The sequence below is a fragment of the Electrona antarctica genome (genome assembly GCF_951216825.1).
Source record: "Electrona antarctica genome assembly, chromosome: 13".
Taxonomy (NCBI): domain Eukaryota; kingdom Metazoa; phylum Chordata; class Actinopteri; order Myctophiformes; family Myctophidae; genus Electrona; species Electrona antarctica.
In genome coordinates, this window is record NC_136794.1 from 43655724 (window position 1) to 43667612 (window position 11889).

General features: G+C 45.8%; 1 protein-coding gene across 4 annotated transcripts in view; it reads left to right on the forward strand.

The window, feature by feature from the left end:
* LOC306935186 (cyclin-Y-like protein 1) overlaps positions 1–11245 on the forward strand; it is a 30148-nt gene extending 18903 nt beyond the window's left edge. For 2 of the 4 annotated variants that reach the window (XM_079518114.1, XM_079518115.1), the window contains 6 exons: positions 1806–1857; positions 2293–2412; positions 5833–5928; positions 6006–6076; positions 8348–8510; positions 10443–11241. In XM_079518114.1, coding sequence (XP_079374240.1) covers positions 1806–1857; positions 2293–2412; positions 5833–5928; positions 6006–6076; positions 8348–8510; positions 10443–10559 — 619 coding nt within the window. In that variant the 3' untranslated portion in view covers positions 10560–11241. Of the gene's footprint in view, positions 1–1805; positions 1858–2292; positions 2413–5832; positions 5929–6005; positions 6077–8347; positions 8511–10442 lie in introns of all 4 variants that reach the window. The other 2 variants (XM_079518117.1, XM_079518116.1) reach the window with 2 other exon arrangements.
* Positions 11246–11889: the final 644 nt, after the last annotated feature.

Sequence of the window (11889 nt, forward strand, 5' to 3'; positions counted from 1 at the left end):
AACATGACATGTACTTGTATTTAATGACCTTTGGGCCAGTATAACATGACCTGTACTTGTATTTAATGACCTGTACTTGTATTTAATGACCTTTGGGCCAGTAGAATATGACCTGTACTTGTATTTAATGACCTTTGGGCCAGTACAACATGACCTGTACTTGTATTTAATGACCTTTGGGCCAGTACAACATGACCTGTACTTGTATTTAATGACCTTTGGGCCAGTAGAATATGACCTGTACTTGTATTTAATGACCTTTGGGCCAGTACAACATGACCTGTACTAGTATTTAATGACCTTTGGGCCAGTAGAATATGACCTGTACTTGTATTTAATGACCTTTGGGCCAGTACAACATGACCTGTACTAGTATTTAATGACCTTTGGGCCAGTACAACATGACCTGTACTTGTATTTAATGACCTTTGGGCCAGTACAACATGACCTGTACTAGTATTTAATGACCTTTGGGCCAGTAGAACATGACCTGTACTTGTATTTAATGACCTGTGGGCCAGTAGAACATGACCTGTACTTGTATTTAATGACCTGTGGGCCAGTAGAACATGACCTGTACTTGTATTTAATGACCTTTGGGCCAGTACAACATGACATGTACTTGTATTTAATGACCTTTGGGCAGTACAACATGACATGTACTTGTATTTAATGACCTTTGGGCCAGTACAACATGACCTGTACTTGTATTTAATGACCTTTGGGCCAGTAGAACATGACCTGTACTTGTATTTAATGACCTTTGGGCCAGTAGAACATGACCTGTACTTGTATTTAATGACCTTTGGGCCAGTAGAATATGACCTGTACTTGTATTTAATGACCTTTGGGCCAGTACAACATGACCTGTACTTGTATTTAATGACCTTTGGGCCAGTACAACATGACCTGTACTTGTATTTAATGACCTTTGGGCCAGTAGAATATGACCTGTACTTGTATTTAATGACCTTTGGGCCAGTACAACATGACATGTACTTGTATTTAATGACCTTTGGGCCAGTAGAACATGACCTGTACTTGTATTTAATGACCTGTACTTGTATTTAATGACCTTTGGGCCAGTACAACATGACCTGTACTTGTATTTAATGACCTTTGGGCCAGTACAACATGACCTGTACTTGTATTTAATGACCTTTGGGCCAGTACAACATGACCTGTACTTGTATTTAATGACCTTTGGGCCAGTACAACATGACCTGTACTTGTATTTAATGACCTTTGGGCCAGTACAACATGACCTGTACTTGTATTTAATGACCTTTGGGCCAGTACAACATGACCTGTACTTGTATTTAATGACCTTTGGGCCAGTATAATATGACCTGTACTTGTATTTAATGACCTTTGGGCCAGTAGAACATGACCTGTACTTGTATTTAATGACCTTTGGGCCAGTAGAACATGACCTGTACTTGTATTTAATGACCTTTGGGCCAGTAGAACATGACCTGTACTTGTATTTAATGACCTTTGGGCCAGTAGAACATGACCTGTACTTGTATTTAATGACCTTTGGGCCAGTACAACATGACCTGTACTTGTATTTAATGACCTTTGGGCCAGTGGAACATGACCTGTACTTGTATTTTATGACCTTTGGGCCAGTAGAACAGTCCCTCTGAGACCTTAGTGTCAAAGCCCTGCAGAGGCGAATCTCATTTAAATCTGATCTTTACAAAACCCAAAAAGTCCAACATTGACCGCTGTGTCGTCTCCTCTCCTGTCTCCTCTCCTGCCTCCTCATCTCCTCTCCTGTCTCCTCGTCTCCTCTCCTACAGGGACTCGAACAGATCTCTGGACATCTTCGATGAGAAGTTACATCCTATCTGTGTGAGTGGCTGGTTTCATAGAGCCAGTACCCAATCACAGCACGGATACAATGATGAACTTGTTTTCTATCACAACAATGTTAGACAATTCACTAAATATGAACTTCCCAATAACACCTTTTTGAATGATAAAGTAAGGAACAACAACGCAAAGAAAAACACACTGATTATTCTTTTTTTCCCCTTTTTTTTATATAACTGACATTTTGGGGACGCTGTAATGTAATATTGCCAATTTCTTTTGAAAAGGTTACTTTAGGATTTACCCTCAAATAAAACACATACAGCCTATACACTCTTTTATCATTATGTAGTTACATGATATTTAAAGAACATTTCAACACCTTTTTAACTCTTAACTGTGTGTGTGTGCGTGCGTGCGTGCGTGCGTGCGTGCGTGTGTGCGTGTGTGCGTGTCCGCGTGTCCGTCCTGTAGAGAGACCCAATTCCAGAGGACTACTCGCGTGTAGATCCGGAACACAAGATCATCTACCGTTTCGTCAGGACACTGTTCAGCGCTGCACAGCTCACTGCAGAGTGTGCCATCGTCACTCTGGTGAGCTCGTGTGTGTGTGTGTGTGTGTGTGTGTGTGTGTGTGTGTGTGTGTGTGTTGTGTGCTGAAAACTATATTAATGTATGCAGTTAATACTTTTAACTTAATTACTTTTAAACAAATTATTTCATTAATGGGGCGTGGCATGGAGGTGATCAGCCTGTGGCACTGTTGAGGTGTTATGGAAGCCCAGGTTTGCTTTAATAACAGCAAGTACAAGTAATTTGTACGGACCAGAAGTGGGGCCGCTGTCTCATTTGGGTGCGTGAAATTTGTAGTCCCTGTGTGTCTCTATGGGCTGTCAATCAGATAGGACTTTTCTGTTTGGATGTATGAGCTGTCAATCAGATAGGACTTTTCTGTTTGGATGTATGAGCTGTCAATCAGATAGGACTTTTCTGTTTGGATGTATGAGCTGTCAATCAGATAGGACGTTTCTGCGTGGATGTATGGGCTGTCAATCAGATAGGACTTTTCTGCGTGGATGTATGGGCTGTCAATCAGATAGGACTTTTCTGTTTGGATGTATGAGCTGTCAATCAGATAGGACTTTTCTGTTTGGATGTATGAGCTGTCAATCAGATAGGACTTTTCTGTTTGGATGTATGAGCTGTCAATCAGATAGGACTTTTCTGCGTGGATGTATGGGCTGTCAATCAGATAGGACTTTTCTGTTTGGATGTATGAGCTGTCAATCAGATAGGACTTTTCTGTGTGGATGTATGGGCTGTCAATCAGATAGGACTTTTCTGCGCGGATGTATGGGCTGTCAATCAGATAGGACTTTTCTGTTTGCATGTATGGGCTGTCAATCAGATAGGACTTTTCTGTGTGGATGTATGGGCTGTCAATCAGATAGGACTTTTCTGTGTGGATGTATGGGCTGTAAATCAGATAGGACTTTTCTGCGCAGATGTATGGGCTGTCAATCAGATAGGACTTTTCTGTGTGGATGTATGGGCTGTCGATCAGATAGGACTTTTCTGTGTGGATGTATGGGCTGTAAATCAGATAGGACTTTTCTGTGTGGATGTATGAGCTGTCAATCAGATAGGACTTTTCTGTGTGGATGTATGGGCTGTCGATCAGATAGGACTTTTCTGTGTGGATGTATGGGCTGTCAATCAGATAGGACTTTTCTGTGTGGATGTATGAGCTGTCAATCAGATAGGACTTTTCTGCGCGGATGTATGGGCTGTCGAAGCCAGGAAGTAGTTTTTTGCCACTCCGTAGGCGTTCCCGCATAACCTCCGGTATGAGGATGTCACGCAGAGTGGCTGGATGGTAACCGCAAGGTTGCCAGTTCGAACCCGGGCTCCCCCAGAGTTAGCGTCAAAGTGTCCTTGAGCAAGACACTGAACCCCTAATTGCTCCTGATGTGCTGGCTAGTGCCTTGCATGGTTTCCGCCGCCATCGGTGTATGAATGTGTGTGTGAATGGGTGAATGTAATGCACAATCTATGTAAAGCGCCTTGGATAAAGGGTTAGGGTTATAAATGCACCATTTACCATTTACCATTTTATGTCACGCACATGTATACCCTCTATAATGGATAGTAATTGACTTGAACAAATGAAAGTTGAGAAGCAATCAACCTCTGAGTTAGCAGCCTGGCTAATAAGCCAGACTCAAATCACACTGTCGTGTGGTATTTGAGTCTGGAGATGCTGTGTATGGATCTTGTTTCCTGGCGGGTGGGTTCAAACATTTTCTCTTTGACGCAATTGGTTAGAGGTACTGGTCAGTCAAAGGTCTCAAGCATTGAATGTCACTGTACCAAAGCCCGCCCATATTGCATACCGTGTCCCGATTGGCCACACCAGTTCTCTGGTGTAGGAAATGGGAGTACAATTGAGCCTCTCCAGACCGTAATCCGCCGGCAGGATTCGGTCTGGCTTATTAGCCAGGCTACTGAGTTAGTGCCATTGATGCAGCTGTTGTCATTCACCTTCTGGCCACCTGAGGGCAGTAAACCCCTACAAACACAGCCAGTGATATTACAATTTACAATTTACAATTTAGGCATTTAGCAGACGCTCTTAATCCATTAAGGTCAGGAAGACCCTTTTGTCATTTTCTGTGGAGAAAAAAAGTTCTTCATGATTGACACAAAATGTGTATTTGTTGAAAGTCCTGAAAGCCGTGAACAGAAGCCCTTATCTTTTTGTTTTTAATTTCCGTTGTATTTTAATTTAGATTTCTGCTAAGCAGGGTCCATTTGGTTACATGTGTAGGCCTGTCACAATTATTGCATCATCGCCTAATTATTAACTACAATAATTTAACTCTTGAGAGCGTAAAATGAAACCAAATGGACCCCGGAAGGGTCCATTTGGTTTCATTTCTTTGGTTTCATTCTCAAGAGTTAAAGATCTAATAATGGTCCATTTGGATACCAACTCTGTCCATCTCAGCGTGGTCTTCTCCTGTGTCTCCATTCCTCTCACATGCAGGTGTACCTGGAGGTCTCATGTGTCTCCATTCCTCTCACATGCAGGTGTACCTGGAGGTCTCATGTGTCTCCATTCCTCTCACATGCAGGTGTACCTGGAGGTCTCATGTGTCTCCATCCCTCTCACATGCAGGTGTACCTGGAGGTCTCCTGTGTCTCCATTCCTCTCACATGCAGGTGTACCTGGAGGTCTCATGTGTCTCCATTCCTCTCACATGCAGGTGTACCTGGAGGTCTCCTGTGTCTCCATTCCTCTCACATGCAGGTGTACCTGGAGGTCTCCTGTGTCTCCATTCCTCTCACATGCAGGTGTACCTGGAGGTCTCATGTGTCTCCATTCCTCTCACATGCAGGTGTACCTGGAGGTCTCCTGTGTCTCCATTCCTCTCACATGCAGGTGTACCTGGAGGTCTCCTGTGTCTCCGTTCCTCTCACATGCAGGTGTACCTGGAGGTCTCATGTGTCTCCATTCCTCTCACATGCAGGTGTACCTGGAGGTCTCATGTGTCTCCATTCCTCTCACATGCAGGTGTACCTGGAGGTCTCCTGTGTCTCCATTCCTCTCACATGCAGGTGTACCTGGAGGTCTCATGTGTCTCCATTCCTCTCACATGCAGGTGTACCTGGAGGTCTCATGTGTCTCCATCCCTCTCACATGCAGGTGTACCTGGAGGTCTCCTGTGTCTCCATTCCTCTCACATGCAGGTGTACCTGGAGGTCTCATGTGTCTCCATTCCTCTCACATGCAGGTGTACCTGGAGGTCTCCTGTGTCTCCATTCCTCTCACATGCAGGTGTACCTGGAGGTCTCATGTGTCTCCATTCCTCTCACATGCAGGTGTACCTGGATGTCTCATGTGTCTCCATTCCTCTCACATGCAGGTGTACCTGGAGGTCTCCTGTGTCTCCATTCCTCTCACATGCAGGTGTACCTGGAGGTCTCATGTGTCTCCATTCCTCTCACATGCAGGTGTACCTGGAGCGTCTCCTGACCTACGCGGAGCTGGACATCTGCCCTAGCAACTGGAAACGCATCGTGCTGGGAGCCATCCTGCTGGCCTCCAAGGTAATTAAAACTAATGATGATGATAATAATTATGAGGATGAAGATAATGATCATAATCATAATAATAATCCTCCAAGGTGTGGGACGACCAGGCCGTGTGGAACGTGGACTACTGCCAGATCCTCAAGGACATCCCCGTGGAGGACATGTGAGTACAGGAACTTAACACATTTTGTGCCCAAAACGTCTGTGGAGTGTGGACGTCCTGGGTATTACCGCACGTGCATAGCCCAAGACGTCTGTGGACGTCTTTGAAACAAATCTGAAAAATCAAAACACTTTTTTCTTTTCTTTTTTTAACACATGGTGCCAAAGTTTGTGTTTTCGCCATTGAGAATGCATTTGGCGTTTAAATTAAATAACTCAGAAACTATAAAACATTTCAAAGTAAAAAGTTCCAGCATGTGTCTCCACAGTCAGCTGAATTATAAAAAATGTGAATGGATTTTCTAGGTGAAAGTGATTTTGGGCAGTTTTGCGTGGGCTCTCAATGTGTTAACATAATGAAGTGTGTGTGTTTGACTGGATTGCTGAATTCCTACAATGCCCATAATGCTTTAGTGCACTTCCCGTCCTTGTGGAGAGAGGGGGAGGGGAGGCTACATGGAGGTGTGACTTTGAAGTCACACCTCCATGCAGCCTCCCCCCCTCCTCCTATGTAGTCCAGGAAGGAAATAGAGACCACATTTTCGTGAAAATACAAACATTTTCAGTATATATCTCTTAGAGTGGAGTTTCGTCTTTCATGTTGGGTTCAATCTTATCAGATTGAAGAACATGTAAAAATGCACCACAGAGAGAGAGAGAGAGAGATGAAAGAGTGATGCGGGTCGGCCGCCGCAGGAATACAAGTGTTTGTAGAGTGTAGGTTCCAATCTAAAAGCAATCTATTGTGAGTTGTCATTGAGCTGTGCTGCTGGTGAGTGCTGGAATAGCACTGTGTCATATTGAGAGAGAGACTGGACTACAGTCTGTGATCCAATAGCACTGTGTCTTATTGGACTACAGGCTGTGATCCTATAGCACTGTGTCTTATTGGACTACAGGCTGTGATCCTATAGCACTGTGTCTTATTGGACTACAGGCCGTGATCCTATAGCACTGTGTCTTATTGAGAGAGAGACTGGACTACAGGCTGTGATCCTATAGCACTGTGTCTTATTGGACTACAGGCCGTGATCCTATAGCACTGTGTCTTATTGGACTACAGGCCGTGATCCTATAGCACTGTGTCTTATTGGACTACAGGCCGTGATCCTATAGCACTGTGTCTTATTGAGAGAGAGACTGGACTACAGGCTGTGATCCTATAGCACTGTGTCTTATTGGACTACAGGCCGTGATCCTATAGCACTGTGTCTTATTGGACTACAGGCCGTGATCCTATAGCACTGTGTCTTATTGGACTACAGGCCGTGATCCTATAGCACTGTGTCTTATTGGACTACAGGCCGTGATCCTATAGCACTGTGTCTTATTGGACTACAGGCTGTGATCCTATAGCACTGTGTCTTATTGAGAGAGAGACTGGACTACAGGCTGTGATCCTATAGCACTGTGTCTTATTGGACTACAGGCCGTGATCCTATAGCACTGTGTCTTATTGGACTACAGGCCGTGATCCTATAGCACTGTGTCTTATTGGACTACAGGCCGTGATCCTATAGCACTGTGTCTTACTGCCTTTTACTATGGTTCTGTTTGTTTGATCCAAGCCGGTGGCTTCACTGCCCCGTCTCCACCATTTCTGTACCAAAGCTTTCTTTACCATGTAATACTGTTGCTTAGAACAGTATTACACATTGGGCCACATTTTAACGACAAGCCCGTAGCGCGGCACTCTGTGCCATCCACTCGATGGATGGGTGGATGGATGGGTGGATGGATGGATGGGTGGATGGATGGATGGGGCGATGGATGTAGGGGTGGTTTGAGAGAAGGGGGGGTGGGGGTCATGCGGGGCTGGGTGGGTCTCAAGTGCTCTCCACGGTCCAACATAATGGGCTGTGTCTCTCGAACCACTATATTAGTTACCCTGGGAAACCAGACAGCACGCACGCACGCACGCACGCACGCACGCACCCACGCACGCACGCACGCACGCACGCACGCACGCACGCACGCACGCGCGCACGCACGCACGCACGCACACGCACACACACACTTCTGACCAAGACAATACCTGGATGCGGTATCCATGGCGACCTCCTCATAGCCCCGATGTTTCATCTCCGTCCTGTCCATCCCTATTTTAACTTACATTTTTTTTATTTTTGAGACACAGGTTTAATGTTTGTCTTGTCTAGACAAACATTAAATGCCATTAACAATGAACAGAGTTTAATGTTTGTTTTGTCAGTAACACAAACATTGCTTGCGTGCATGCGTGTGTGTGTGCGTGTGTGCGTGCGTCACACAGGAACGAGATGGAGCGCCACTTCCTGGAGCTGCTCCAGTTCAACATCAACGTTCCGGCCAGCGTTTACGCCAAGTACTACTTTGACCTGCGACAGCTGGCCGACGACAACAACCTCAACTTCCCCCTGGAGCCGCTGGACAACCAGCGCGCTCACAAACTAGAGGTACAACACACTACACTACACTACACACTATACACTACACCCTACACACTACACACTACACACTATACACTATACACTACACACTACACACTACACACTACACAGTATACAGTACACACTACACCCTACACACTACACACTACACACTATACACTATACACTACACACTACACACTACACACTACACAGTATACAGTACACACTACACCCTACACACTACACACTACACACTATACACTATACACTATACACTACACACTACACACTATACACTATACACTATACACTACACACTACACACTACACAGTATACAGTACACACTATACACTACACACTACACACTACACAGTATACAGTACACACTACACATTATACACTACACATTATACACTACACACTACACTACTGGAGCCTCTGGACAACCAGTGTGCTCACAAACTAGAGGTACAACACACTACACTACACACTACACACTATACACTACACACTACACACTACACCTCTTCACCGGGTCCCCCGACTCCGGAAATACCCGAGTGGACCCGAGACCCGCTCGGGTCGTAGACGTGTTTTATCGTAATCACTCGGGCCGGGTCGGAATCGGACGTATCCCCCTCGGAACTCGGGTCTGTCAATCATTATGTGTAATGTCCGAGTGGATCCGAGAAGACCCGTAGGCTACTGTGTGTGTGTGTGATGTGTGTGACGTGTGTGTGTGAGACGTGTGTGTACTGTGTGCTTTTTAAGTGGTGCAAAGTCCTTAAGTGACTATGTGTGTGGCTGGGTGTGTGGCTGGCTGGGTGGGTGGGTGAGTGGGTGCGTCTGAGCACGAAAACAGCATGGTTGTTTTTCACCACCTGTGCGCAACATAACACACACACAAACACACATGCACATATTAACAGTATATATGGTGATTTCGGGTGTGCCAGTACAGTACAGTGACAGTGCAGTACAGTGAAGGGTACAGTAGAGGGACCCCCACACGGTAACTCTGTCATTTCTCAACCGTTTCGGACGCGGGGCGGCTCGCCGGAATCGGGTCGGCACCCAGGGTGCGTTCCTGTGGGTCTGGAACTCCCCCCCCCCCCCCCCCCCCGGGGACCCCCACACAGAGTTGCACCACTTACTTCACACGGGTGTGATTTTTTGTTGTTGTTGCAAATGTTAATAACATATTCATTGTGTGATTTTGTGACTGTATACTCTTTCTCTCTGTCCGCTGCATGTGCGCTCATGCTCCGCATCGTTCTGTTTAACGTGTGATAATTTACGAGGTGAAAGCAAACTAGCAAAGCTCCAATTAATATAAGAAGGTTTAAAGAAACCATGACAACTCTCCTGTGTATCCCATTCCCCACACGTGGATAAAGAAGAGAGCAAAGTAGGAGCTGTTTATAAGTGCATTGAGTGTCGTGCCTTGTTAATATTCCATTGAGCCAAGACCGGTACATGCGCCTGCTAAAACTCTGATGATTGTGTGTAAAAAACAAATGATCCGTTTAAATGCATGCACGCTGAGGAGAAGAGAAGAGACAAGTCTCTCTTTAGCCCTCCCACCCTCTCTCTCTCTCTCTCTCTCTCTCTCTCTCTCTCTCTCTCTCTCTCTCTCTCTCTCTCTCTCTCTCGCTTTAATCATAAAATGGTAATTATTTCATATAGTCCACATTTATGTCTGCCTGGCTGGGTCGGGTCTCTCGGAATGTCGGAAATAATCACTGGAGCCGCTGGACAACCAGCGCGCTCACAAACTAGAGGTAAGGTTGGAGACCACCTGATGACCTCTCTTCCAGGCCAAGGCTTCACCCATTAGAAATGGATTATTATATGCATCTTTGATGTATTTACAAACTGTGTGTGTGTGTGTGTGTGTGTGTGTGTGTGTGTGTGTGTGTGTGTGTGCGTGTGCGTGCGCATGTGCGTGCGTCCAGGCCATCTCCAGACTATGCGAGGACAAATACAGGGACCTGAATCGTGCGTCCATGAGGCGGTCCATGAGCGCCGACAACCTGATCGGCATCCGCCACACCAACGCCGTGCTCTCATAGGCCAGAACACTCGGCCCCGCCCTCCAACGCTGTGCTCTCATAGGCCAGAAGACTCTTCCCCGCCCTCCCAACGCTGTGCTCTCATAGACTCCCCCCCCCCCCCCCCCATGGTCTATACGAGACTATGGTCTCAGTTTTCATCAGTGTCAAACGTCTTATCCCTAAACTTCTTTGCCTTTTTCTTTTTACTATTTTTGAAAAACATAAAAAATGTGTTGTTCAAATAAGGGGTTTTGCACTGACGAGAAGAGAGCCCTATGACCTCATCATACCGCTGCCATGAATGGTTATCAACCCCCCCCCCCCCCCCTCCCCCTTATTCTGTTTATAAAATAAAAATCCAGAATCTCCAGTTCAAAGGTAGTGGTAAGTGATGATGAATTTGTTAAAAATGTTTACGCTCTATATTCATATAGTAGGCCTGATCATGAGTGCTTTGTTATACGCAGACAGGCTTGAATGCTTGATTCTGATTGCCCAGCGATTTGCAGCAACGGAGCACGTTTCAAGGTGCACCAGGCGCCATGTTGGGGGATGCATACTTTGGTTAGACATGGCATTGGTCTGACTGGATTAAGGTTGGTGAGGGGTGCGTTAAAACGACCCGATTAAGGTTGGTGAGGGGTGCGTTAAGACGACCGGATTAAGGTTGGTGAGGGGTGCGTTAAAACGACTGGATTAAGGTTGGTGAGGGGTGCGTTAAAACGACCGGATTAAAGTTGGTGAGGCGTGCGTTAAAACGACCGGATTAAGGTTGGTGAGGGGTGCGTTAAAACGACCGGATTAAGGTTGGTGAGGGGTGCGTTAAAACGACCGGATTAAGGTTGGTGAGGGGTGCGTTAAAACGACCCGATTAAGGTTGGTGAGGGGTGCGTTAAGACGACCGGATTAAGGTTGGTGAGGGGTGCGTTAAAACGACCCGATTAAGGTTGGTGAGGGGTGCGTTAAGACGACCGGATTAAGGTTGGTGAGGGGTGCGTTAAGACTACCGGATTAAGGTTGGTGAGGGGCGCGTTAAGACGACCGGATTAAGGTTGGTGAGGGGTGCGTTAAGATCTGTTATCTGTTATGATATCAATAAAGTTCAGTCCTTCAATTAATCTCCGTCCTGAGCGTCGAGCGTTACTATTTGATAGGTACGGAGACCTCCGTTTATGCCACGCAGGGTGTTAACCACCTCCGCTCTGTGTCGGTCACCCTGTCTGTGATTTAACCCATTCAGGCCTGACGTTGAAATTAAAAAAAAAAGTTTTCTAAATCATGACAATTTTCTGAAAGATTTGAGGCACATTTTAACGATTTTTCAAAAATAGCAACCCAACAAGTTCAT